At 39.7% G+C, this 25,882-nt stretch overlaps 1 protein-coding gene across 1 annotated transcript in view; it reads right to left on the bottom strand.

Moving 5' to 3' along the window:
• Nucleotides 1–25,882, bottom strand: part of MYO3B (myosin IIIB) — a 265,307-nt gene that overhangs the window by 143,063 nt on the left and 96,362 nt on the right. The window contains exons 17-18 of the mRNA XM_058548594.1: nucleotides 23,395–23,472; nucleotides 21,030–21,235 (exon numbers count right to left, since the gene is read on the bottom strand). Of these exons, the coding sequence (XP_058404577.1) occupies nucleotides 21,030–21,235; nucleotides 23,395–23,472 (284 nt within the window). The remainder of the gene's footprint in view (nucleotides 1–21,029; nucleotides 21,236–23,394; nucleotides 23,473–25,882) is intronic.

Genomic DNA, 25,882 nt, shown 5'->3' with positions numbered 1-25,882 from the left:
CATTAAGTAAAAATTGTTATGGTTTAATTACAATGGGCCCAAATCCTGATCAAAGAATCATGTATCTACTAATTTGATTAATATCTCTTGCATCTAAGTAGAAACGTCCCAATCATATGGCAAAGTGCATCAACTCTTTTCCTATTTTAAAATATTTCTTGAGGGACACTTAATCTACATCAGTGACCACCCAGATTGTCTACTCAGATACCCCAAATACAGGACAATTATCTGAACAATTCAATCCATATAAATAATTTTCTCTTATGTAGATAATAGAGGGAACTGAGCTATTTTGGCTTGGATAATTTGATAATTATCCCCAATTGCCCATTTCCCTTTAGTGTGTATAAAAATCCAGATTTAGTTTATTAAGTTGTTTCTAATATTTACCATAAGCCCCTTATTTTAATTTTCTCCCTTTGTGTTTGGCCTTCAGTAAAGACAGAACAGCTGGCTACCATCTGCTACCAAAAGAATAAATAAATAAATAAAAATAAAGCCATTATATCCATTATATCCTTAGGAAGACTCCTCAATTTGGGCCTTAGGATAAGAAGTCACAGTGATCTGTGCTATTAGATTGTGGAAGTCCTGAGATTGTAAATTCCTTCTAATTCAGTATTACTCATTACAGCACTCTGGACATGCAATAGGCACTTAATAAATGTTACTGATGAAGCTGCTGCCTCCTCATAAACTTTAATGGGAGGCCTTGTAAAGAAAAAAAGACACTAGAACTTAGGCTGAGGCTGAGTTTACCTATAAATTAATTTGTAATAGAAAGTTAAGCTTTAAACTGATTATTCTATTTTACAACTAGTACAATTATTAATGTATTTGTTCTGATGGAACCCTACAGGTTGATTTCACAATGAATATTTGGATGTGCTCAGTTATCTCCTTTACATATTTTGAGGATGGGCTTTGAAATCAGATAGCCTTTCATTTTAGCTCCTGGTTTTACAACACACTATCTGGGTGACTTTGAGCCAGTTTCCTCATTTGTAAAACTGGAATAATTTCATCCATTTAGGGGGCTATTACCAGCGTTAGGTGAGATAATATAGGTAAAGCACTAGCATGAAGCCTGCCATAAGCAGATGGTCAACAAATGCCCCACTCTCCCTTCTTCCCTTCTTTTCTTTGACAAACATCTATTTTTCTCTTCCCCAACCCAAATGGAAATGAAAAAGTAGCTAGCAATCCTTCCTCTGAGTCATCCTTAAACCATGGTGCTCCGGGGTGGGCAGATATTTACTGTAAAGTGAATAGAACATGTTAGAAGAGGAATGGCTAAGAGGTCAACTGTGTGTCAGCTGACAGACTGGGCAGTGGTTTCCTAGAGCACTGTCTTTGGGGAATTCCAAAGCCACATCTGGGCTCCAAAGGAAATGTGCCTGGATTGAGCAGCCAGGGCTGCAGCTGGGAATGGAGAGTGAAGTGGCGCTCATTTGCCACCTCTGTGCTAGGAGGTTTCCTCGAATTCTCTTCCCCTTCCACCTTTTTTCCTTTTTGTTCATTATTTCCTTTGTTCTTTTATCATTATCTAACATAAGTTAGTCCCACTGATATTTGTTTAAAGGAATCTCCAAGCAGGGACATAGAGTTTTAATTCAGCTGTTGATTTTCATAGAGTAAGCTGGGCAGCCAATCAAAAGGTCCAGAGTGGCAGTCTTCTCGACTACACTGAAGTGTCAGTGACACTGAAGTGTCACTGTCTACACCTTCATAACACCTTTCTTCTTGTTTTCCTTTATTATTTATTCTTGTACTGTTTCCATAGTGTGGCCATTGCTCCCTGTGTTTCTATTTCTACATGGGTTCTTCCCTATAACTGAATTAGCTCATGAGGCTGACCACAGCACAGACATTAGGGAAATCAGGAAAGACAGCCTGGACTTATTATTACTGCCACTACTCAGTATCTTTGAGAACAGTGTGATTGATGTTACCTCTTGTATCCACTTTGTGAATCACCACTACAAATTTCAGGCTGAATTTGCAGAACTATCAACTACAGAAGTGACTTTTCTGATAGTTGAATAGGTAAAAGACACCGTCAGCAGTGTGGGCTCCATGAGAAAGGCAGGACCTTAAAAGAAAGAGTTTTGGGATTTTGATTCATCTATAGTCATAGGCAAGTTGGAAAGTATCCTCAGCCCAGGAAAGACCAATTTGAACATATCCCGCCCCCTAAGAATGGAGAGAGGTGGTCACAGAAATCCTCTGTAGTCTACAGCAACCTGGAGAGACTGATACTACCACCTCCTAGAGATGGGACCTTGGGGAAGCTATTTCACCTCTCTGGCCTCAGCCTCCTCATCTGTGAAATGGGAAAGTTGGACTAGGCCATGTCTTAGAGTCTTTAAATGATATTATAAAAGCCACTTGAAAATATTTTTTGTTTATTGCACTAATCAAAGTTATAACAGTGGTAATGTAAGAGTTAAGAGAAAAAAGAATTAATCCACGGTCCCACCTACGTAAAAGGCATCAACACATATACACAGTTGGGAAAGGCAAGCAACTCACTCTCTCAATTAAACAAAGAAAAATGGGTGGGAATAACAGTATACAAGGACAGCAGTTGTTAAAGATCCCTCTCAGAGAATACCACCCCTCAACTGCTGCCCCTAGATGGTAAATGCAGAGACCATTCACATAGGCATGCAATATATTTTACACTCGATGTTGAAGCTGTCTATTAACCCCCCTAAGTATTCTCTCTGAAACACGTCCCTCACTACTGTATAAATCAATTTGCAGGGAATCGAGGATTCTGTTCATTTTGCTGCAGATATCCTAGCTTATCTGAATGGCACATTAAGATCTATTTCATGTCAGGTTCTTACCTATGTGGTTACAGGTGAAAAAAAGAAATCCAGGGATGTCCTGTGAGAGACGAGGCATGGTATCACCATCCTAGCTCCTGGAGGATTTGTGTTTCCTTATTGACTGCTGACTACCCAGAGAAAAAAGTAGAAGCTTTGTTCTTTGAAAATTGAAATTTGGATTTCAGTCTTTCTTGAGATGTCTGGATTCTTCTGTGATGCTGATTTTTCTCTCAACTCCTGTCCTGTGAGCCAGTACTAATCTTGGGGCTCTGAAAGGGAATGTCAGGGATCCTATCCTCATAGGTGGAGTTTTTACAGTGATAACTGATGGTATTCAGTTCACTTTGCAAGAGCTAAAAGAATTTTTTGCAGGCTTAAAACTGCAAACACACCTTTCCATGGCAATGGAATTAAAGGGTTCTCAGTATCTTGGCTGCTTCTACTCAGGCACTTCTGCACTTGCTAATTCTTAAACTACTATCTTGAAGAAGCAGCTAGGTATCAAGGAGTAATAAATGAGTGGGTTGTGAAGAACTGGAAGTATTTATTCAATTCACTCAGCACCTTAGTCATTCAGTCACTTCCTCATTCAATTAATAAACACTAGATTTCTTTTCTGTGATTAGCATGATTGATTAGTCCTCTCTCATTTCCATTCCCACTTCTTCTTGGCCAACTGAATGCCAGTTTTTCTTTGGGTGACAATATGCCAGCCCCAGTCCTGTTCCCCACTTTTTAAGCCCCTCTCTGGGGCCGGCCCCATGGCTTAGCGGTTAAGTGCGTGTGCTCCGCTACTGGCGGCCCGGGTTCGGATCCTGTGTGCACACGGACGCACCACTTCTCCGGCCATGCTGAGGCTGCGTCCCACACACAGCAACTAGAAGGATGCAACTATGACATACAACTATCTACTGGGGCTTTGGGCAATAAAAAAAGGAGCGGGATTGGTAATAGATCTTAGCTCAGAGCCGGTCTTCCTCAGCAAAAAGAGGAGGATTAGCATGGATGTTAGCTCAGGGCTGATCTTCCTCACAAAAAAATAAATAACTAAGCCCCTCTCTGTAGCTAGCAATGGTCATGTGACTCAGTTCAGGCCAATGAGAGGTATGCAAAATGGCTTCTGGGAAAAGTGGGGCAAATATGGCTGGCTTAACTATTCATCCTGCCCCTTTCTTCCTGCCTTGATTGGAGACATGATGCTTGGAGAGGCAGCAACTGCCTTGTGACTACAAGACTGTTGAGGAGGAAGAAATTTTCCTCCACCCTTCTCGATTCTTCTGGCTGGTCTAAGAATTAAATTGACATCAGATATATTAACATGAGAAAATTAAGAGGTTCCCGTATGTACGAAATTAAATTTGATTTTCTCCTATTAATCTGTTTCCTGTCAATTTAATTCTTAGACCAGCCAGAGGAACCTAGAAGGGTAGAGGAAAATTTCTTCCTCCTCAACAGTTGGCATAATCAGCAGGATAAACTTCCCTGGCTGGACTCTGCTCCCTCTGAGGCTGCTGCAGCTGAGAGATCCTGGGACATCTGACAAGCAACAGCAGAAGGTAAGAGTTCTTGCCCCATCAGTCTTCCAGATCTCTGCCTGCTGGAGGATCTATTGGAAGCAAGAGTGATTAGAGTCTTTTTTTCTCTTTCCTAAATTTAGATTAGCAGCAGAAAATATTTGTGGAATTAGTTACTTGGGCTTAAGTGACTCTGGTAAATTTGGTAGAGTACTCTTGTCTTTATTAATCCTTTTCCTCCCAGAGATGGTCATTGTTTTCTTGGAATAGCTATTTAAAAACAGAGCCCCTGATAGTTCTTAAGCTAACTCTAAGAGTGAACTGTCTGAATCTTGTGAGGGCTGAATTTTTTGGTACTCTCTTGTGGAATGCCTCTTGCAAACTTGGTTAAGCCATAAAAAGGCTTATTGGTATGTGTTGCTATTAAGATCCTGTTCATCATGGCCAGACAATGGATCCTTTGAATTGGAAAAAACTTCTAAATTGAAAAAAATTTTAAAGAGCTCTCAGACTGGCATAACAGTTAGCCATTGAGACTCCCTTAATAAGATGGAAGGACAGAAATTAGAACAAAAATCAGAGTACACCGATTTGCCTTCAGACATTTGCAGATATTTTAAAAAATCAGGACACTGGAAGTACAATTGCCTGGCACTTAAGAAGAAAAAGGAGGGGAGAAAAAAAGTAATGTAACAGCTAGACTTAGGGACTCCCTAACAAGATCAGGGAACAAAAATTTAGACTTAAAATAAAAATCCAATGTAGAACCCCCTTTTTAAAATCCAGCCCCCATCTGCCTGTTATAGCTTCCTTTTTCCTACAAGATTTACAGAGAGCACTCCAGCCTAATCTCTAAGAGTATACAGATTACTCGTGTAAATGCTGAAAGCCAGGAAATGAATTTAACACAAGTACCTGGGACAAGCAGTAGGGCCAGCTTTGCTCTATAATTAGGCTCTGCCAGCTTCAGGCTTTCCTGTGCAATATCATTTGTGGATACATCATAGAACCCTCTCCCAGGGAATTTGTGTCCCCTGGACAACAGCTGATCTTTTGAATTATAAAGCCCTTTTACCTCCACTCAATGACTATTCTGTAATGCCCAGTCAAGAGAGGAAAATAAAATTTCATGTTGTTCCTTCCTTTCTAAATTCAGACCATTGGCTATTGACTCCTTGTCTCCCAAGGATAGCCATTGCCTTCTTGCTTGTCTCGTTTTGTGTCTTAAGGGCTTGGCTTTCTGCCTGCCTGGGACATGCAGGCTATCAGTTCTTTCTTTTGGCTCTCTTTGGGAGTGACTCTGGATCTTGGGAAGGTAGTAACCTTTGAGAATGCCTCTTGGGTCCATGGATGTGTTTAATACTGCCAGAAATGTTTACTGTTTGTCCCAGCTGAAAACTGGCAAGATATTTAAAAGGATTTTTTAGTAGCTCTATGGTCAAACGTTGGTCAGAAATTGGAAGTTAATATTCAGAGCCTAATAGGAATATTTTTTAGGCCTTCTCCACTAAGTCAAAATACAACTATGTACCCAGAGGGAAAGAAGCAAATTGAGGATAACGTATTTGGATGGGTGGATCAACCTACGATGTCCTTTAAGACACATCTTACAAATCTTTGCAAAACTAGAAATGCAGCTGTAGAGGCAGTTCAAGTTCCACCCATTCCTTTTCACCAATCCCAAAACCTCCTCTATTTATCTCAAAAGGCTTGTAACCTCTCCAGGAACTCTTACATAGACCATCTCCAATTCCCAAGACTGAAGGGAAAAAAAAGGGAAAAAGAGGCCTTTTAAAATACAAACAGCTATAGAAGCACCCTTGCCCAAAATCTAGCCCACAGCTTCCATAAGATTACTTGGCAAGGACAAAGTCGAAGCATCTTCTTCAACTATAAGGTCTGTGTTTGCATCTGTCTATATGTTGTGTGTGTGTTTGTATATGTATGTTGAAGATGTCTGATAGTTTTATATCTCCAGATGGTATTGCTAAAACTACGTTATAAAAGAACGTATTTAATTGGTTTAAAATTAAGAGCTTGTAAATTAAGTATTTGTAAACCTCAGAAATATAACAGAAACTAACTTGAATGTTTTTCAGATTCACATGATCTGGGATAATCTTTGATAAATAAAACAAGTTTAAGGTTATTGGTTTAAATAAAACAGGCATGTCTTTAGAGTTATCAGCATTAAAATTAAAACTTTATTCTACCCCAGGTTACTAAAATTCAAATAAGTTCATATTATCTCTTACAAAATTTGTCAACAAGAAAAATAACTTGGTATGATAAAATTTTCATAAGTAATCTAAAACCTTTTAAAGAACAAATGATTTAAATAGATGTAAATAAGATAAAAGTTTTTAGATGAATTTTTTAACAATAATTATGTGTTATGGTATATGTACTTAAAAATAACTTCAAAATCTTTTTGGTAATTTGAAAGCTTAGACTTTTGTTAAAGTAAGTTAAATGATGGAAATTCATTGAATATCTAGATCATTTCCAAATAAGATAAAATATGGAACACTAATTAATAAACATTGGCTTATCTACTTTTGTCTTCTTATTACAGAGAAACTAAAGATGTTTGGGTCTATAAGTAAACATGTCTGGTGCCACACTGAAAAACTGTATTATTAAAAAGGGGCAAATTCATATAAAAATTAAGGTTTCTAAGGATTAAGAATTCTAACCAATATATATAATTAAAACTATTAGAAATAATAGGGGTAATATCCCCATATGCAAAGAAGATGAGATGTGTGTTTTCAGTAAAAAGAAGGTATGAGGAATGGAAACGCATTTTTTGTTGAGGGAAAAGGAAATTATAGAAGATTTGTGGAAAAAGAACCCTGAGAAAAAAGTTTTATGCATGGTCAGGACTAGCTAAGATTAGAATGAAATTTAATTGGGTGAATGAATTTTAGTATCAAAAGTAAGCTGGTACAAAACTAGAATTTAGTTTTCTCTCTCTGTCAAGAGGACAAAGTTTCCTTGGACTATTGATCTACTTTTAATAACAGATTGTAAAAGTTTCTTATCTTTTAAGTAATATGTTATAACTTTCTGTATTTGCCTTTGAAATATTTTATTATCACTTTGGTTAAGTGGATAATTAAGCATTGTTTCACAATGACCTATGATCCTATTTGACCAAGTGTCTTAAAACTTTTTGATATTTTTGAAAAAATTCCCAAAATTAAATTCTAAATGAAATCTTTTGACGTCTAGATAACTTTGGGATTTTTCAGAGGATCCCTGAAACATCTCAAGAGATTTGTTTTCTCTCCTTATAAAAAAGAACAATATTGAACTAATTAGGCTTATTTGATATGTTAAATTACATGGGAAGCATTGTCAAATAAGAAGTAACATTAAGCTTTTTTTATGTTGTGTCTATATAGGTATATGTTATAAGTGTCACAGAAATTGTGTGAAATTCTTGGAAATCTGATATGCCCTGGCATAAAATGTTGTCTGTAATCAAAATTGAGGCTCACCCTAAAAGAATTGAATCTGAGTATCAGGAAAATGCCCTAGCTGACTTTCATGCAAGGGCTACAGCAACAACAGAATCTGTAAAGATTGTGACACATGTAGATGAAGTCTATTCTGCTTCTGCAAAAGCTGACCCCTCATTGCCAAACTTTTGCCATCTTGATGTCCTTGTAATACTGTAACAGTCTGATCCTGAATTAGAGAAATTAAGATGAGTAAGCAATGGCTGTAAATTAAACAAACAGTTGAGGCTATGGCAAGCCCAAGATGGCTGCTTGATTCTTCCCACCTCCTTGGAAAACCCCATTTTTTTGGTTTTTGCATTCTTTCACCCACCATAGTACATTTAAGATGACTCAAATTATGAATAGACATAGATTTCTATAAAATTCAGTCTACCAGCAACATCTGACCTGTTAGGTCCATAACCCTGGAAAAACAATTTTTATCCCCATAGACCTCAGACCTGCTCCCTCTGGCCATTTGAACATCTGCAGCTGGACTTCATTCAGCTGCCACCTTAGCACGGGTTATCAATATGTTCTTGTTATTATATGTATTTTTTTCTGGATGGGTTGAAGCCTTCCCCTGCTGCAAGGCTGATGCCTTCATAGTGGTAAAGAAACTATTTAAAAATGTGGTTTCCCACTTGGGGTAAACCTTCCACAATCCCCAGTGACCCAGGCACCCACTTCACTTGGCAAATCATATGAAACTTAACAAAAACCTTGAAAAATTCTAGAAATTATCACTGTCCCTATCACCTTCCATCATCAAGCAAGGTCATCAGAACTAACAGAAAAACTAGACTCAAGCAGAACAAGAATTAATTACATAGGGGTGAATGAACTGATGAATATGACTATAATTTTTATGACTTTTGTATGAAATATTACTGTTTTTTTAATCTTTGTTTTCCAGAAATAATGAAACCTTTCCTCCTACACTAAATATGACTATGGCAATTTGATAAATTATACCTTTGCAAGCAGAATTGGAACGTTTATCTTTTTCTCCCTAACTGATCCCTTCAGAATTCAAAAAATCTTAGTAAGTCTTCTTATTTTCCTGGCAATATAGTTATTTGCATAAGTTCAATAAGAATCTGTTCTCCTTGTAACAGGGCACAATTGGAAACATTGGTTATATTACCAAGGCTTTGACTGGAATGTCATACTTAACAGTATCCATAATCTCAGATATGACCAGACAGCTTTAAGGAATTAAGATTGACTTTATGGAGCCAAAAAGCTTCTTGGAAAAATTGGCCTGGTACCTTGCTTACAAGGGTCCCAGCAGCCTTACCAGGTGAGTAAGGAAGGTCACTTCCTGGCAGGTGCAGGAACCTCAAGATATTTCGGGAACCTTGAGAAGAGAGGAATTCACTCAAATCTATAGGTATTGCAGGTGAGTCTGATAGCAAGTCCTTGGCTTGGCTTCCTGGCCTCCAGAGGCCTTTAAAATGTTCAATCTGAGATTCTTTATGAAGTGTTCTAGAAAAGCAGATTAAATGAGCCTGTATGGTCAACCACTATTCTTACTGACTTACGTAAATGACCAGACTAAGTTTATTGAAACTAGACTTCTTTTGCAAACAAACTAGTCTTTATTCAGCTAGCTTTGGTAAAAGTGGGGGTGATTTTAGAGAGAAAAATTATGTTTCAGTAATACACCTTTGTGGATATTGGATTCTAGTGCTGCTCATTGTCTTTGAAGGTTTTGTTTTCCACCTGTAAACTGGACTGGAACCTGAATTCTTCTCGGTTCCTCCAATATCTGGCTAGAACTATTGAAACTAATGTTTCTAGTTTTTCTCCCACACTTCTGACTTGGAATCATTAAGTACTAAAACTGTTTTCTTTTTTTCTGAAGCCATGCAAGCACTACAGTGGCTTATGTATGGACAATCTTTATACCTTTCGCTGTATGGGCCACTCAGAAAGATCATTAGAGACATTCAAACTGTAAACTAGGAAAATCTGTCAGATTGCCACTGCCTGGTCTCATTTCATCTGAAAATCCTTTGAGCCAGAAATCTAGACATCTCCTTGACTGGCTGCCTTCAGAACTCAGAAACTGGGATTACAGTCAGCTCCAATCATTGACCATTGTTTTTCTTTTGTTTTCATAGAAATGCCTCTTATTAAATACCTGATTGCCTTCACCACAGGCCTAGCTCTGGGAGCCCACCTGAATCACCACTTAATTCTAAAATGAGATACAACTGTTTAACTGAACTGACTTGTTCTCAGAAGTAAGAGACTAGATGGGTGAGATGGAAGCAATCTACCAACCCAAATTCTAGAATGTGAAACTTCTCAGGAGGTTTCAAAGGTGGGACTGAGGGGTTGACAGGATGCCTTCCCAAGATGTGCCACTTTGGCATGTGGATTGTTTCAGGCTGAAGGAAACTGAGACCCTGTGAGCTCAAGAGAAACATTTACCTCTCTCTTAAAGAATTTAAATTGGGGGCTTTGCCCGTAATAAGTTATTATCAGAAATAACTTTTTATGACCTATCTATACAGCAGGGCAAACATCTAATTACTAAACTTCTGCTCTTCTTATTGTCCTGTAAATTACCCTCCTCTCCTCTGAAGCCTCAGGCCTCTATCCCATTCCTTGACTCAAAATGGCATATATACCTCACTTTACCTTTCTGTCTCTGAACCTCTCATGTATGTGTGGTTCCCGTATGTACACAATTAAATCTGATTTTCTCCTGTTATTCTGTCTGATGTCAATTTAATTCTTACACCAGCCAGAAGAACCTAGAAGGGTAGAGAAATTTCTTTCTCCCCAACAAGACTATAAGCCAATCCACACACTAAGGATGGTAAAAAGGAATGAAAGGAGGTCAGAAGGTATTCAGGACCCTGATGATATCATTGAACAGCTAAACCAATATTAAAAATAGCTTATCTCAATTTTTTTTGTGAGAAATAAACAAGCAAATGTATTTGGCGATGGTTCTCAATTGGGGCAATTTTGCCCCCTAGGGGAATTTGGCAGTATCTGGAGACATTTTTTATTGTCACAACTGGGGGAGAGGGGCTAATGGCATCTTAATAGGTAGAAGCCAGGGATGCTGCTATACATCTTACAAGGCACAGGGATAGCATTCCACAACAAAGAATTCTCTGGTCCAAAATGTCAGCAGTGCTCAGATTGAGAAACCCTGGTTTAAGCCACTAAAAATGTTTGTTTGTTTGGCACTCATAGTCAAATGCATTCCTGACTGACAGATTCCCTCAACTGGGAAACACTAAAAACACACCACGGGCCAGACACCATACCACATGAGATGCTAGAGATACAAAAATGAGTAAGCTCCACTCCATCCCCTCAGAAGTTCACAGTATAGTGGGGTACACAGACATGTTAGGATAAAAACAAAACTATACACTCAAATACAGAGATATCAAAATCCAGTTGTGGGAACACAGAAGATGGAACAACTACCAGCTTGGGGGAGTCCAGGCAGGCTTCAAAGGGAAGGTGCCTGGGCTGGAGATTGAAAGGTGGCAAGGAGATGATCTGGTGAAGACTTTCCACCAGAGAAAAGAGAAAGCACAAATGTCAACCACTGTGCATGGGCCTGGAGGGTCCAAGGTCAGGCTGACTGCACTCTAGGTGTGTGAGAGAGAATGGTGGGGAAAAAATGAGAATAGTTGATTGGTGCCAATTATAGAAAGCCTTGCCTGCTGAGCTAAAGGCTTTGGATTTTATTCTGTAGGCAATGAGGAGCAGGCACAGATTTTTATTCATGAAAGTGACATGATCATCTTTATATTTTTATAAACATAACTCTGCTGGCAGAGTAAGGAATCACATGGAGTAAACAGACTAGAGTTAGGAAGATACTTTTGGAGGCTAGGCAAATATTCAGCTAAGAGACTACCATTAACATTCTGAAAGTATTGCAGGGAGTAGCCAAAAGGAAAGAATAAATGTTTAGGATTTTCTGCATCATATGTTCCTTTGTAATCCCTCCAAAAAGTATTTTCTACTAATCCCTTGATGCTGAAGGCAAGAATGTGCCTTCTCCATCTTTGTGTTCTCAGCACCTTGTACAGAGCTTGCCATATCGGTAGGTCCTCTTTACACATTTTCTCTTGATAACAGGGAGGATATGTTGACGGCCAGGAACTTGGAAGCTCTGTGGATTGGTGGGTAATGAGACATGCACATCTGCCTCTTGAATTCATCCAGGGACCACTCTGAAAAAAGCCTGAAGGAGTATGAAGTCAAGGGTCAAAATCCAAATATGAAATGCTTGAAAATAAAGGTCAACTCCAAAAAAGTCTGGATGTCTAGAGTTGCCCCAGATCTTCCACTGCAAAAATATCTGGATCTCCAAGAATTGCTCTAGAATCCAAGCAAGTCAATTGATCAACTCTGAAGATGCCTTCAGTGAGAAATTTTGTGCATCTTCTTTCTGAGAGTATAGATAAAAATGGCAAGAATAAAGCACCTTTGTTGAAGGGGCAAGGGGATTGAATCATTCATTCCACATTTTTTGAGCACCTGCTATGTGCCAGGCACTCTATTAGAGATGTGGATACATACATAAAGGCTGAGGTACATAAATGGCTTTTTAGTAGACATTTCTCATGAGGGCACTTGTATTCTTCACAAATGTTAAGAAGCAACGATTGTGTCCGCAATGCTTGGCATTCACAAGGCTTCTCTGTAGCTACTAGCAATCCTACTACTACTTGGAAGGTGGTTATAAAATCAGGTAACTGATTCACAAAACAGTCACACCAGAACGAAGAGGTCCTAACAAATGTGGTTCCTTTTAAAGATCACTCCTTTGCCAACAACTTGGGAGGTTACATCCTTAAGAATGCTCTATTGCCACAAACGTTTCAGGGACTCATTTTTAGAATCAATATCTGAGCTTCCATTTTAAAATCAGCCTCAAAGTTTGCAAATTTTTTTCATGTGTGTTAATTTTTAGAAATAGCCAAGATTAATTCAGAGCCAAGTCTAATAGAAAAGGTGGTCAAACTGGGTGTTCCTATAAGTCAAATAAAATAATTGTGTGCTTAGGTCTGAAGGAAGCTCCAAAAAAATAAATAAAAAATATTTGGAGTAAACAGCATGGTTTGTTGGAATAAATGTATGGTTTCTAAAGCTGCTAAGAAGATTACCCCCACCCTCAATGAATATGAAAAACTAGTACCCATTCTATTAAACCACACATTTAGACTCAAATTCTTCGATTCAATTGTATGTTCTTTCTGCCACTGCCAGGGAACTCTACAAGCTTACAATCTTTCATTAATTTCATTTTAATTACAAAGGGAAAATATAGGAAAAGAATAATCACAAATATTAATCATTGAAAGGGAAGATCTTAAAGAAAGAAAATTTAAGGTATTATGCACATTAGGCAGATCTCAAAGAATCCCAGGATTACAGTACACAAAATCCCTCATGAAAGAGAAGTGGTCTTTCTTAGTTGGAAATTCCCTACATCATGGTATGCAAAACTATGATGTCCTGGGTCAGGGGAGTAAAAACAAATCTTAAAAGAAAATTAGATGTGAATTATAAGAAAGATGATATACATTGAATAACATTTTTTTTGTATTTTTAATTTTTCTTATTTCTTAATTTTATTCATTCATTTTTAAAACAAGTAACACATTCAAAAAACAACTGGGTAAAGATGGTAGATTGAACACATATATTTACTTTTTCTCCCTCCTGAAACCCCAAAAAAAGGATAACAGGAGAATTTTTTAAAAGGTATAAGTCCTATGTGAAGACAAAGAGAAAGGGGGATAAGAAAGGAGAGAAGATAAGCACAATAAGATTTTGCTAACAAGAAAACAGATGGAAAAATGGTAACAGATTTAGCAGACCTGAGAATGCTGAATCCTAAGCCATAAGGGGGAAAGATGAGAAGCAACTTGATTTATAACAAAGAACTGTCCACACACACACGCAAAGACGCAGAAATAGACAGACCCTGGAACCTCTAAGAGTGTGAGTGAGGCAAGAGCTAAAACACGAGAATTTCTTAAAAGTTAATTAAGTAGTTGTATCCCCAGATTTTCCTCCCCAACTCTAGAGTTGAGTTTTCTAGAATAGAAGGTTTCTGCCTGTAATCATCCAGAGTTGAGTAGTACTGAACCAAAAGCAGAGGGAGTAAGTGAATACTTATACATACTGAATGTGGAGATTCCCAGTTCTCTTCTTCCACTGGGATCTCAGAACCTTGGTAGCTGAATCTAGACAGAAGGATGGTTATTAGAATCTTTTTGAGGGCACATATCAGTCTTTTTATTGACTGATTGAGTAAACATTATAAAATCTTTATAATTCATTTGGGTAAGTGGCCATACGATGCTATGTTTGAGCTGCTGCAGCCAAGGAGAATATCATGGGAATGCCATGGAGTCCATAATTCTGCCCAGAGGGTGAATCTGATTCAGCTTGGGCTTCATTTAGGACATTATACTTACTGCTAAAAGGAACTGAGGTGAGGGAGGGCTTTCTTTTATTGCCCCAAAGAAGCACAAAGCACCAGGTTGATTCAGAACCCAAAGGCAGCTGGCCAATGACTAAATGCAGAGATTGTACAGGAAGATGGAAGAACTGCAGACTCATAGAAATAGAAAGAAGCCTTTGTTGAGGGAATAACAAATTATCGTGAGAATTTTGCAGTATGAAAGAGAAGAAGCAGTCTTCTTGAGCACAGCAATTGCTAAAGGCTATACTTAAAGTACAAATAGAGGCTAGGAGAGAGATCCTAACAAAGGAAAGTGACATCCAGCACAGTCCTATGTAGGACAAGAACATCAAGTCCCACACTGATGAAGATCAGAGAAAATTATCAAATGCAAGAAGGTGAATTCAAACTGGGCCAGAACAGACTGTGAGTTTTCCCTAATCCCTTAGTGAAGTAGAGCTGGAAACTGTTTTCAGAAACCCACCGTATAGCACAACTGTGGTTCAAAAAACAAAAAAACCCAAAAAACAAAAAGCCAACTATGCTTAGGTTAACTCTATAGTAAACTATATATAGTTCTTTTTCCAAAGTTAACATTGTTATTGTCAACAAAACTTTTATTCTTCTTAGAAAATTCTAAACTAAAGACTTCCTCTAGGTAGATAGCTACCTCGGTTGGGGTGGACCTTTCTGCACTGTTATAACTGATTCCAGCATACAGAATGGCCAAAACAAGGGGTAACGGATGCCTATTGTTTTAGCCTATCCATTCTCCCCCTCTCCTTCCTTAATAAAGCCCGTCAGACCATGGTTCAAGTGGGGCTGACTCTATTCCCTGGCACTTGATAGAAGACCCTGCCAATCATTTCCCTGGGCACAGTTATAGGTTTAAGCATGAGCATGTGACCCAAGCTGAGACAACCAGAGAGCTTCTTGTGTGGGAACTCTCAGGAACTTGCTTGCTGCTAATGTCGCTAAGCATATAGGATGCTTTCCACAGGAGCTTCCAGGGACCATCTTTGCAAACATGTGAGGAAGAATTGCCTAGTTGACAAGAAATTCAAAAGGGAGGAAAGCCAAGCTGATAAAAGGAAAAAGACAATGGCTGGTAAAATTGCTTGATGCTCTGGATCCAGACATATCTTTGAACTTCTTAGATATGTAAGCCAATATACCACCCCTTTTAAATTTTGTTTCAACTTGTTTGTGTTGTTTCAGTGACTTGTTATTGAAATATTTCTGACTAATATACTGAGTAAGCAGCCTGCTTTTACAGGATATTGCCTTAATAAGGCATATTTTGTGCTATGTTAGGGAGCTCTAAGTGATTCCCTTTTTTCTAGAGTGTGAGCTGAGAGGTGGAGAGACAGGAGAGAAGAGGCTGGAAAGGCAGGCAGGAGCCAGAGCAGAGAATCTCCCTTGTCCTATTAAGCTTGTCTCTTTTCGGGAAAAAAAAAATCAATGTTTGCTGTAGAGAGAAGGAAGGCAAATTTTTTCAAATGTCACCTTTTTAATGTATTAAACTCTAATAATAGCATTTTCAATCTGGGTTAGAGGCTTTTGATAAACTTACTTATGGTTTCTTACCTTTTCTTGATAAAGAGCTACTTATGATTTACCTGGAATCTTATGCTCTAACAATCTAAATTCCACTTTACATTGCAAGTTAAACTTACCCATAACAAAGCCAGCTCCATATACTTGTCATGCACTTCAAAACAGCAAGGACTGAGCCAGCCCTAATGGTCTAGTGGTTAAAGTTCATTGCTCACTGCTTCAGCAGCCCGGGTTTGCTTCCTGGGTGCAGAACCATACCACCTGTCAGTTGCCATGCTGTGGCGGCAGCTCACATAGAAGAGCTAAAACAACTTATAACTAGATATATAACCATGTACTGGGACTTCAGGGAGAAAAACAGGAAACAAAAAACAAAAAAAAACAACTAGGACCAAAGAGTCAGTCAGGAGATGGTAAAAGAAGATAGTGATGGAGGAAAAGGAGTAAGAGTTTGATTCAATTCAATAAATGTTTATTAAACACCTAATCTGTGTCAGGCACTGTGCTGGACAGTACAGATATAAAGTTGGTTGAAAAATATCCCTGCATCCCAGGTGGTTTATGTCAAGATAAGAGACAGGCAGCTGGCTAGTTGCCACTACAATGTATAAGTTCTACCAGTGAAGCTCATTGGAGGGGCTCATAAACTGGGAGCTGGGGAAGTCAAGGAGGGTGTCACAGGGAAGATAATGCCTGTTCAAAGTCCTAAGGAATGAGCAGAGGTTAGCCTGGTTAAGTCAGCTGACTGACGGCTTGGAGAAGGAGGATTCAAGCAATATAGCATGAGTAAAGGCACAGAAGCATGGAATGGCATGGGATGTTTATAGAGCTCTAAGTAGTTCACTTCTTGCTGGAGTGTGAGCTGAGAGGTGAAGTGGGCAGACAAGAGAGAAGAGACTAGAAAGGTGGGCAGGGGCCAGATCAGGGAGACTTTCTTGTATCAGGCAGAGGGGCTGAAGCTCACCCAGTGGAAGTTTGGATGGTCATTTCAATTAAGGATTTTAATCAAGGAAGCAACATGCTTACATAGGAGTTTTAGGTAAATCATATTTTGGTGGCTCTTTGGAGAACAGAATAGGCAGGAAGTCCCTTTAGGAAGCTATGTCAAAAGGGTGAGCAAAAGAGATTTAAAAGACCTGGAATAGATATAGATCAATGGAATAGAATTGAGAATTCAGAAATAAACCCTTACATTTATGATTAACTGATTTCTAATTAGGATGCCAAGACAAACAGGAGGAAGAAAAGTCTTTCCAACAAATGGTGCTGGGAACACTGGATATCTATGCACAAAAGAATTAACATGGACCCCTACCTCACACTATATATAAAAATTAATTCCAAATAGAACAGAGATCTAAATATAAGAGCTAAAACTATAAAACTCTTAGAAGAAAACATAGGAATAAATTCTCATGACCTTGGATTAAGCAATGGTTTCTTAGATATGACACCGAAAGCATGACCAAAAACCAAAAACAGAAAAACTGGACTTCATCAAAATTAAAAACTTTTGTGCTTCGAAGGACACCATCAAGAAATTGAAAAGACAACTCACAGAATGGGAGAAAACATTTGCAAATCACATATCTGATAAGGGATTAGTGTTATAGATAAACAGAATTTGCTACCCCAAAACTGTGTCCCTTCAGCTTGAGGATTATTTTGGCTGATTATTTTTAAGAACAAAAGACTCAAGAAGAAATTTGACCTTTCCCCTAACTGCCTACAAGAATTTTAGAAGTCCTGTTCCAGGAAGGAAATATCACCATAGATAACTATAGTATAATATGAACTAGGTGTGGTAGGCAGGGAGGAACCTAGAAAGGCCCATTTGATCAAAGTCCCTCCATGTCCCATGTCTCTGCAAGGCATGGCAAACACTTGTTTACCAAACATTTGCTTTTCCATCTCCATGTGAATTGCCTTCCTCCACTTTGAAGTCCCAAACCACTACCCACTACATCTTCTTTTGGTTTTAGCTGAGGATGGTATTCAAGGTGAGGGCTTTGGCCATTTTGGCGAGTTACTCAGTCTTCCTGGGTTTCTCCCATGTATACTGTTATTAAACTTTGTTCAATTTTCTCATGTTAATCTGTCTCATGTCAATTGAATTCTTAGACCATCCAGAAGAACCTAGAAGGATAGAGGAAAATTTCTTCCTCCCCCATGGTATCCAGAATATATAAAAATCAACAATTAAGTCGGCAAAGGACTTGGAAAAACATTTCTCCAAAGGAGACATACATATGACCAAAAAGCACATGAAAGATGCTCAGATTAGATAGTGGTGATGGCTGCAAAACTTTGTGAATATACTAAAGCCATTAAATTGTACACTTTAAAAGGGTGATTTTTATCATATATGAATTATATCTCAAGCTGTTGCTCTTAGGGCTTGGGAGAAGGGATGGAAGATTAATAAAGCCTTGGGAGAAGGGATGGGAAATTCCCAAGGAGAACTTGTTGACAAACTTTAGCAGTTAAACTCAGCAGGACCTGGTGATGGACTGTTTGAAGAAAGTGAGAAGTCAAAGGTGACACCCAAATTTCTGGAGGAGAAGCAGTGGAGGAATAGAAGGGAAAATGAGATGAAAGAGATATCAGAGCACCATGGCTCTCATGCTACCATGAGAAGAAATGGAAGTTACTGATGAAAAAGAAAAGGGAAGAGTTTTATTTTGTTCAACAGGCATTGATTTAACAACTGATATGAATCGGGTCCTGGGAGACACAATTCTCCCTCCTGTGAGCTTGACTGGGAGAGCTGGGCCTTGTTGGAAGGCTTAGAGGCTAAGTAGGGCCTAGGAATCTGCATGCAACCCCTGAAAATCTTCAAGATGTTGGCTCTGTGTATTCCTGTCTTCTTGTCATGCAGATAAGGAAACATCTTTTACAGAAATGCTAGGTCACTTGCCAAATATTATATCCGAAAGGAGACTAGAACTCAGATCCCCTTACTAAATCGCACTATTTACTATAACAGTTTAATAAACAAACTATTAGACGTTGAACTGAATGTGCTGTTCCTCCTTTAGACATTTGCCAGAACACATCCCAACACATGTAGTCATATGTGCTTGCCCCAATGAAGATCTTCTGCTGGACTCTGCTTCAGAGCCCATTGACCATGAAGACAATGAGTGGTATAGTCATTTTCTGTGATGTCACTCAACAGTATGACTTCCAGGAAGTTTTAGCTACCTGCCCTGCACTGCCAGGTGGCCTCTTTCATGCCTAGCTAAAAACAGATAAATACTTCTAACCCACCTCGCCCCACTGATGAGAAGGTGTTGCAAACAATACTTTCCTCGAAGGCTCCATGAATGGAAAATAGGAAGGGCGCCTCTGAGTCATTTTGCCAGAAAATTCAAGGACGATGGGACAAGGAAGCATTTTAGGTTTGGCCAAGTCTGCAGACTTGGGTGACTTGGGTGACTTGAGGAAGTCCATCCCCATTGGGGAACCTGACAACATAATCCCCAAAACACTGCCTTTCAGGTGTGCACGTCAGGATTTCAGTCCTGAATGCCAGAAATCACAAAAAGGTAAAGAGTAACATTAAACAGGTCTTTATCTTTTACTTACCTCCACCTGATAAACTATGAATGGCTCTGTTGCCTGCCTTTGATTGTTTTGTCTGCATATTTCCTGCTAAGAGTTTACAAAACAGCACTCCTGAACAGGAAGATAAGAGGCGCATCTATTTGTTGAATAACATCAAGGGGAAAAACTGCTAACTCATCCATTTTGTTGTTAAGTTGCTCAAAAGGATCAAAATACCAATTAACTTGCTGGCTCAGAAATCTTTGATACCCTCAGATTTACTGACATTTTGAAACTCTTGTACATACTTGCCTAATGGCTTTCTGATTACGAACAAAGAAGTGCCAATCTGTTGAGCATTTGACCTGTTTTCTTAAATATTTTTATGTATTCAACACTTAGTGGCTAAAAATACTTAACTAGTCACATTCATGAGCTAAAATAATCTTTTTTTTTTTCTTGTTCCACCTCCAAATTTAAGAGGAAAAAAAGAAGTTCAAAGATACTTTTTTTTAAAAAGCCATTTCATTCTTATTTTTAATTTAAAAGCTCTCATTGCAAGGAAATTTTTTTTACCCTTTTTTCTCCATGGAATTTGGTGGCATTTGGAAGACTTGATGAAGCAAGCTACCATATTAGGATACATTATTTTCTGAGAAAAAGTTGGAAAAATGACCTTGGGCGTAAGTTTCAGAATGGTGGTAAAAAGAAATTAAAGATGGCTGGCGGGGTGCAACAGATTTTATAATGGATTTTAATTTTCCTCTCTGGATATCCTCAGACAGCAGTGCTTCTCAGAGGTGGTTTTTTGTTATTGTTGTTCCTTATTTCTTCACAGAAAGTTTTGTGAAAATTCTACCTGTAATCACATGCGTATGCAAGGCATGCCTATGGCAGTTCAAAAAACAGCAGCATTTCTTTCTCAGGTGAAGGCAGTTTCTGGGTTTGGAAAGCTCCACAGCAATTTATTTCAATAAACGCTGATTGAATGCAGTGGACTGAGGAGATTAAAAGTGTGGATGCTGAAGCCAGACTGCCTGGCTTCAAATTTTGGCTCTACCACTTACTAGCAAGAGACCTTGGTAAAGTCAATTTCTTTCTGTGCTTCAATTTCTCCATCTGTAAAATGGGAATAATAACAGAGCCTAGCTTACAGGGTTGTTCTACGGATCAAATGAGATTATACATTTGGGACATTTTAGGAGCTATGTAAATGTCAGCTATTATACTATATCATGCCAGATCCTGGGAGAGGAGTGGGTACCTGGGTGCATTTACATGTGTCAGAATCTTGACTCACTTATGGAGGGATACTTTCATCATGCCAATTAAATATCTGGAGATTTTGAAACCTAAGGATACAACATATAAATATCTACGGACATTTTTATTTTTTAAATGTGATCAGAAGGGAGCTTAATCTGTCCTCTAGATCACTGCAATTTAGTTGGAGCACAATAAAAATGCAACACTTAAGCAAGTAAATAGTAGCTGATAACTAGCCAGTGACACCTTTGGAGGCAAATGGACAGGAGGAGCAAGCCCAGGGGACGGGGATGGCCTTGGCAGAGCTATATTTAATATAACGTATTTCCCAAGATGCAGGCCTGACCTTTTCACAAACTCTTCAAAGAGGATGCGGTGGGAATACCCCTGCCGGCGGATGCTGACCGTCTCCAGGATCCCCGTGGAGCGGAGCTGGGCCAGCACTCTCTCTCTGGAGAACTTCAGCGCCTCTCGATCATCATTGGGTTTGATGCAGCGCACAAAGTGGGGCTGTCCAACCACCATTTTGGAGAGTAGATCCATCAGAGAATACTAGCAGGGGAAAAAACACTCATGAAATGAGGTTACCACAAATGCAATGGATAATTACAACACAGGCCTGCAGGGGCCTCCAGAGCAGTTTGTTCACAAACTACTCAAATAACTCATGGACATTTTTGAGGACAAACAAGAAACCAGCAACAGGGGATAATAACATAAGTTCTGACAAGTACTTATAGCTGCCTGCAGATTTAAACGCATTCTTTAAACATCTCCTAGTGCCAAGCAATAGCCCCATGTGGCAGAGAGTTAGCTGTCTAAGAACATCCTTAGGTCACCCCATAACTTATCCCAGAACTAGCTTGTCTCTGGTATTCCAACATGATGCTCCACAAACTGTATCTGTAATTTAAAACGTCCAGCTTCAACCTAAGAACCACCAGAAGGTCTAAGCAAATCCTACTGATACCATTGGTAATAAGACAGAGGAAAAACAAACAAACAAAAATATTGAAAGAGGGCAAAGAAAATAAGAAAACTGGAGGAAAAGTAGGCGATTATAATGAAGATCAACTAACATACAGCGAGTGGCTGGTGCAGGGCTCTCACAGAGAGAGAGGGGGCGTGGAAAAAGCAGAGGGGTGCTTGTGCAGGGGCAGCCTCAGGTGTTCCTGAGGGGCATCCACTGTGGGAGCTCCTCTTCCGGACATGCCTTCAGGAGCAGTTACAAGCCACCCAGGAAGTCAGTCCCATTATTTCATAATCACATCTCCTTCTGATCCAAAATGGTGTTACTTAGCTTGCCCATATACCTTATTTCTCAGATTTTGCATTTGGGGACGAGTATTTTGAAGATACAAAACTGGTTGTCATATTTCTGGAAAACTATAAGCCAGAAGTTTCTTTTGCTGAAAGAGGGACTCTAGGATCTTAAGGATGACCTCACAGAGTCCACGAGAGCCTACAAATCCCGTGGGATGGACACACACACACACACACACACACATACACACACACACACACACAGAGAGAGAGAGAGAGAGAGAGAGAGAGAGACACCATGACACTACAAAGATACAGCAACTAAAGGGGACAGGACTGGGGTGGTTCTCAAGGTAAGAAGTAAGTGGCAATTAGAAATGTCAACCATGAGAGTGATGAAGCAGAGCTGAATACCCACTTGCCAGAGAAGCTGTAGCAGGAATCACTGCATGGATGGAGTGTTGGACTTGAAGGCCTCTGGGCCTCTGCAATTCGTATCCCCTGAGCCCAATTCCAGTCTGCCCCTGAAGCACAGTTGGCTAGGTCAGACTTCTTGGCATTCCATGGAGCCTTCTGTCCATGGTGCTGGCTCTCAGGTCCTGCCCTTTAGCCTGCCTGGCAATTCCAGCTCACGTCCCACCTGACCTCCCATCACTGCCAAGCCCCTTTCTGTGGCAACCCCGCCTTACAACTTTATTTTTTTGTCCCTGTGATCAGTAGTTCCCTCTTTGGCCTAACAACATCTCCACCATGAGCCTGCCTGGACCTTAGCTCCAGTGGTACATGATCTCTAAGGGGCTTCCAACCCCAATGCTTTATAATTTGAAGATAAACAAATCTGTGTAAATTGGTACAAAGCATTTGTGTCTTATCTTTCCTAATAATGTGCATTTAATGGAGCCATTCCAGACATAACATTTTTACTCAGAGGAGTCATTTTACCAAATGAAATATCAGAAATTGGGGCAGCAGAGATGCGAAATAATTGGGCTCAGGAAAATGTGTCTTGCAATGGGTCAATTTGATCTAGCAAAATAAAGTCGATGCTAAGACAGATTCTCTCAGGATCTGAACTTGATAAGCTACCTTCCGGAATTTTACTAACTACTTTATTTTTCAGTAAATATGCTGGAAAAGTGGCTGACTCCAGTAGCTTTAAGGCCAAGAAGTAGCTCAAACACTAACAGAATCAGCACATTCAATGGACAGGGCTGTGTGCCAGTGGCAGAGGGTCCTCTGTAGACACCTGGGATTTCATTTGATCTTTCTGAGATCAGACAACATTGTACCCTGCTATAATTTTTCTCTCGCAACACCTCTACCTTTCTTAACTGACTCTTGTGCTTTGCTCTCGTTTCAATGACTCTATTGTATTTGGGCCTCTTGTAGGCAGGGTTGGCAAGTCCTTTCTAGAACTAGGCAGAATAGAGATCAAGAAGACTCCATACCCGGAAGTAAGAAGCCATGGTCTGCCTCTTCATATTGGTGGTTTCTTCTGGATGCCGTATCACCTCTAGAGTGTCCACCTGGAACATAGTCAGAGGGAAGTGGTTTGAAGATATAAACAAATCATTTTTTGGCTTTTCCAGAATCTGAAAGGCTATTTGGTCAAATATCTGAGGGACCTTGATGTTTAGGACACAATAATGCATACGATGGGGTGAAGTCTTAAAGATATATAAACTATGGGGAGAAGTTTTAAAGACATAAAAAAAAGAAAATTCACACCATTCTACTCACTTGACCATGACCACACTCTGCAAAGTACCATATGGTCTCAGTATAAACCCTCACCAGTGTTATTTCTATACTTCTCCATGTTCTAATAAGCCCTTGTTAAGTTCTCCAATAATGCCACATGAGACCAAACTATTTCTTAAAAGAAAACTCGGAAATGACCCATGGGGCTAGGTAATCATAAAGACGTGGGCCCAAAGCCCAGGTTGAACCACAGGGAATTAGGTGAGCTCTGGTCACTTTCCTGCCATCAGACCTTGATGCTGCAACACCCCTCCTGCCCCCACAGTTCCCACGTGCTCACTGCAGACTGGAACTTGGTATACACCTGTTCCCAATCATCTGTCCCAAATACCTGGGCTTAATGGAAGGAATTTATGAATGAAAACAATTGTAGGAATCAATTACAAGCAGCCTGTGTTTTGTTATTGTACCTCAACAACAAAAATCCTGCTCCTGTATACACAAAGCTATTTGGTTTGCAGAGTGCACGAGTGGCATTTCAGCACTGGCCTCCGCTGTGGCAGCCTCCCATCTGCTCTGAACAGGTGGCATGGGTATGGAGCAGGAACGTTTGAACAGGAAGATGCTGCTGTCAGCACGTGTGTTCCGCTTGGCGGACTGCTATCCAGGCAGCCACCTCCCCATGGGGTGAGGATGTCTGCAGTCTTGTTCAACAAAAGTGAAGAGTGGGTGCTAGAAGGGATGAGAGCTCGGGGAGGGGGACGAATAACGAGGCTTACCTCAAGGGGTATTTAGGAGATTGTGTGCAAAATGGAAGAAAATGCTTCAATTGGCTTGGACAAAAAAAAAAAAACAGATTTATTTAAGAAGGGGAATAAATGGGGAGCTAAGTTTTCAAAAGCTGGAAAAGCAACCTAAATAGTGAGCAGGAATATGAGTATATCTCTGAATGAAGGGATGTCGGGGCAGTGCAGCTTTCTTCTTCTAGGCTGCAGATTGGATGCATTCCCAAGCTGTCAATTCATTTGTATGCAGCTGAAGCAGTGGTACAACCGCCTGTAGGTTTGACTTTTTTATTTTTTTAATGAGAAAGGAGGAAATGAAAGTTTAAAAGGAAGGCTGCTCTAATATAGGAAAGGGAAAAACAAACACAACATCCCCGCATCCCCTGCAGAGATCGTACTGCACTCTCTCTCTCCAGGGTCAATCTGCCGGGACCACGCTGAAGGTTTCTTGCTCCATCTCATCCCCACTTGGAGGACAGAACTCAGAGCTGGTGAGGTTTGGGGCAAGCTAGTCAGGACTGAAGGAAAGAAGATCTTGGAAGGGTGTGCCTTCAGATGAACTGCAAAATCTGAGAGTTTGCTTAAACTTTTTTTCCCCTTATTCCCACCCCCCACCCCCTGGACTCTCTCTCTCTCTCTCTCTTTCACACACACACGCCCATACACACACACACACACACACCCCACACACACACCTGTTGGGAATTTCCCCACCACTTCCTTTTCTTCAGAGATCCTCCCTGAAGAGCCAAATCTTGCTTTGAACCTTGCTTTCCCTCCTTCATTTGCCTCCCTGTTTATTCAAATTACCTAGCGAGTGCCAGTCCCTCAGGTTCACGCTGTAAAAGGGCAGCTGAAAAGCTCATCCGTGTTTCTCTTATTAGTAGAATTTACCTGTTACCCTCCCTCAGAACGTACAGTGGACCTTCGGCATTTGAGACTGTAAAAGTTTAGTGATCAGAAAATCCTTGATTTTAATTCTGCTTTTAATTTTGATTTTAATTTAAAAGATATAGTATATATTGTTTTCAAGATCAGTATCTGTCTCCTGCAGCAAACTGGAAAAATATAGAATTTACACTCCAAAAGTTATAAGGCTGGTGGGCTCCCCTGTCTAACCACCCAGCATGACTTGAAGTTCTGCCCTTGTACTCACATACAGAGTAACTATAGGAAGTAAGTAAAAACCTACTCTGTGTTATATACAACCTGGAAATGCTAATGCTTGTCTGCAGTCGTCACCCACATATTTGGTACTGTATTTTAAAAAATAAATAATATGCTATCAGGGTATTTTCTAATTTAAGAATTTGGAAGGGTCTCGGGTTGGTCAAGGGTCTCTTGTATATTTGCATAGTCACAAGGTTCTTCTGAATACAGAGTGGATCTAAAAGAGATCCAGAAGTTGACTCTCTTGGCCCTTCAAACTAGAAGACCTCTGTCTGTACCA

This window comes from Diceros bicornis, chromosome 10 (assembly GCF_020826845.1).
Source record: "Diceros bicornis minor isolate mBicDic1 chromosome 10, mDicBic1.mat.cur, whole genome shotgun sequence".
NCBI lineage: Eukaryota > Metazoa > Chordata > Mammalia > Perissodactyla > Rhinocerotidae > Diceros > Diceros bicornis.
Note: the sequence above shows the minus strand (reverse complement) of the source record. Positions and strands in the feature narration are given on the sequence as shown.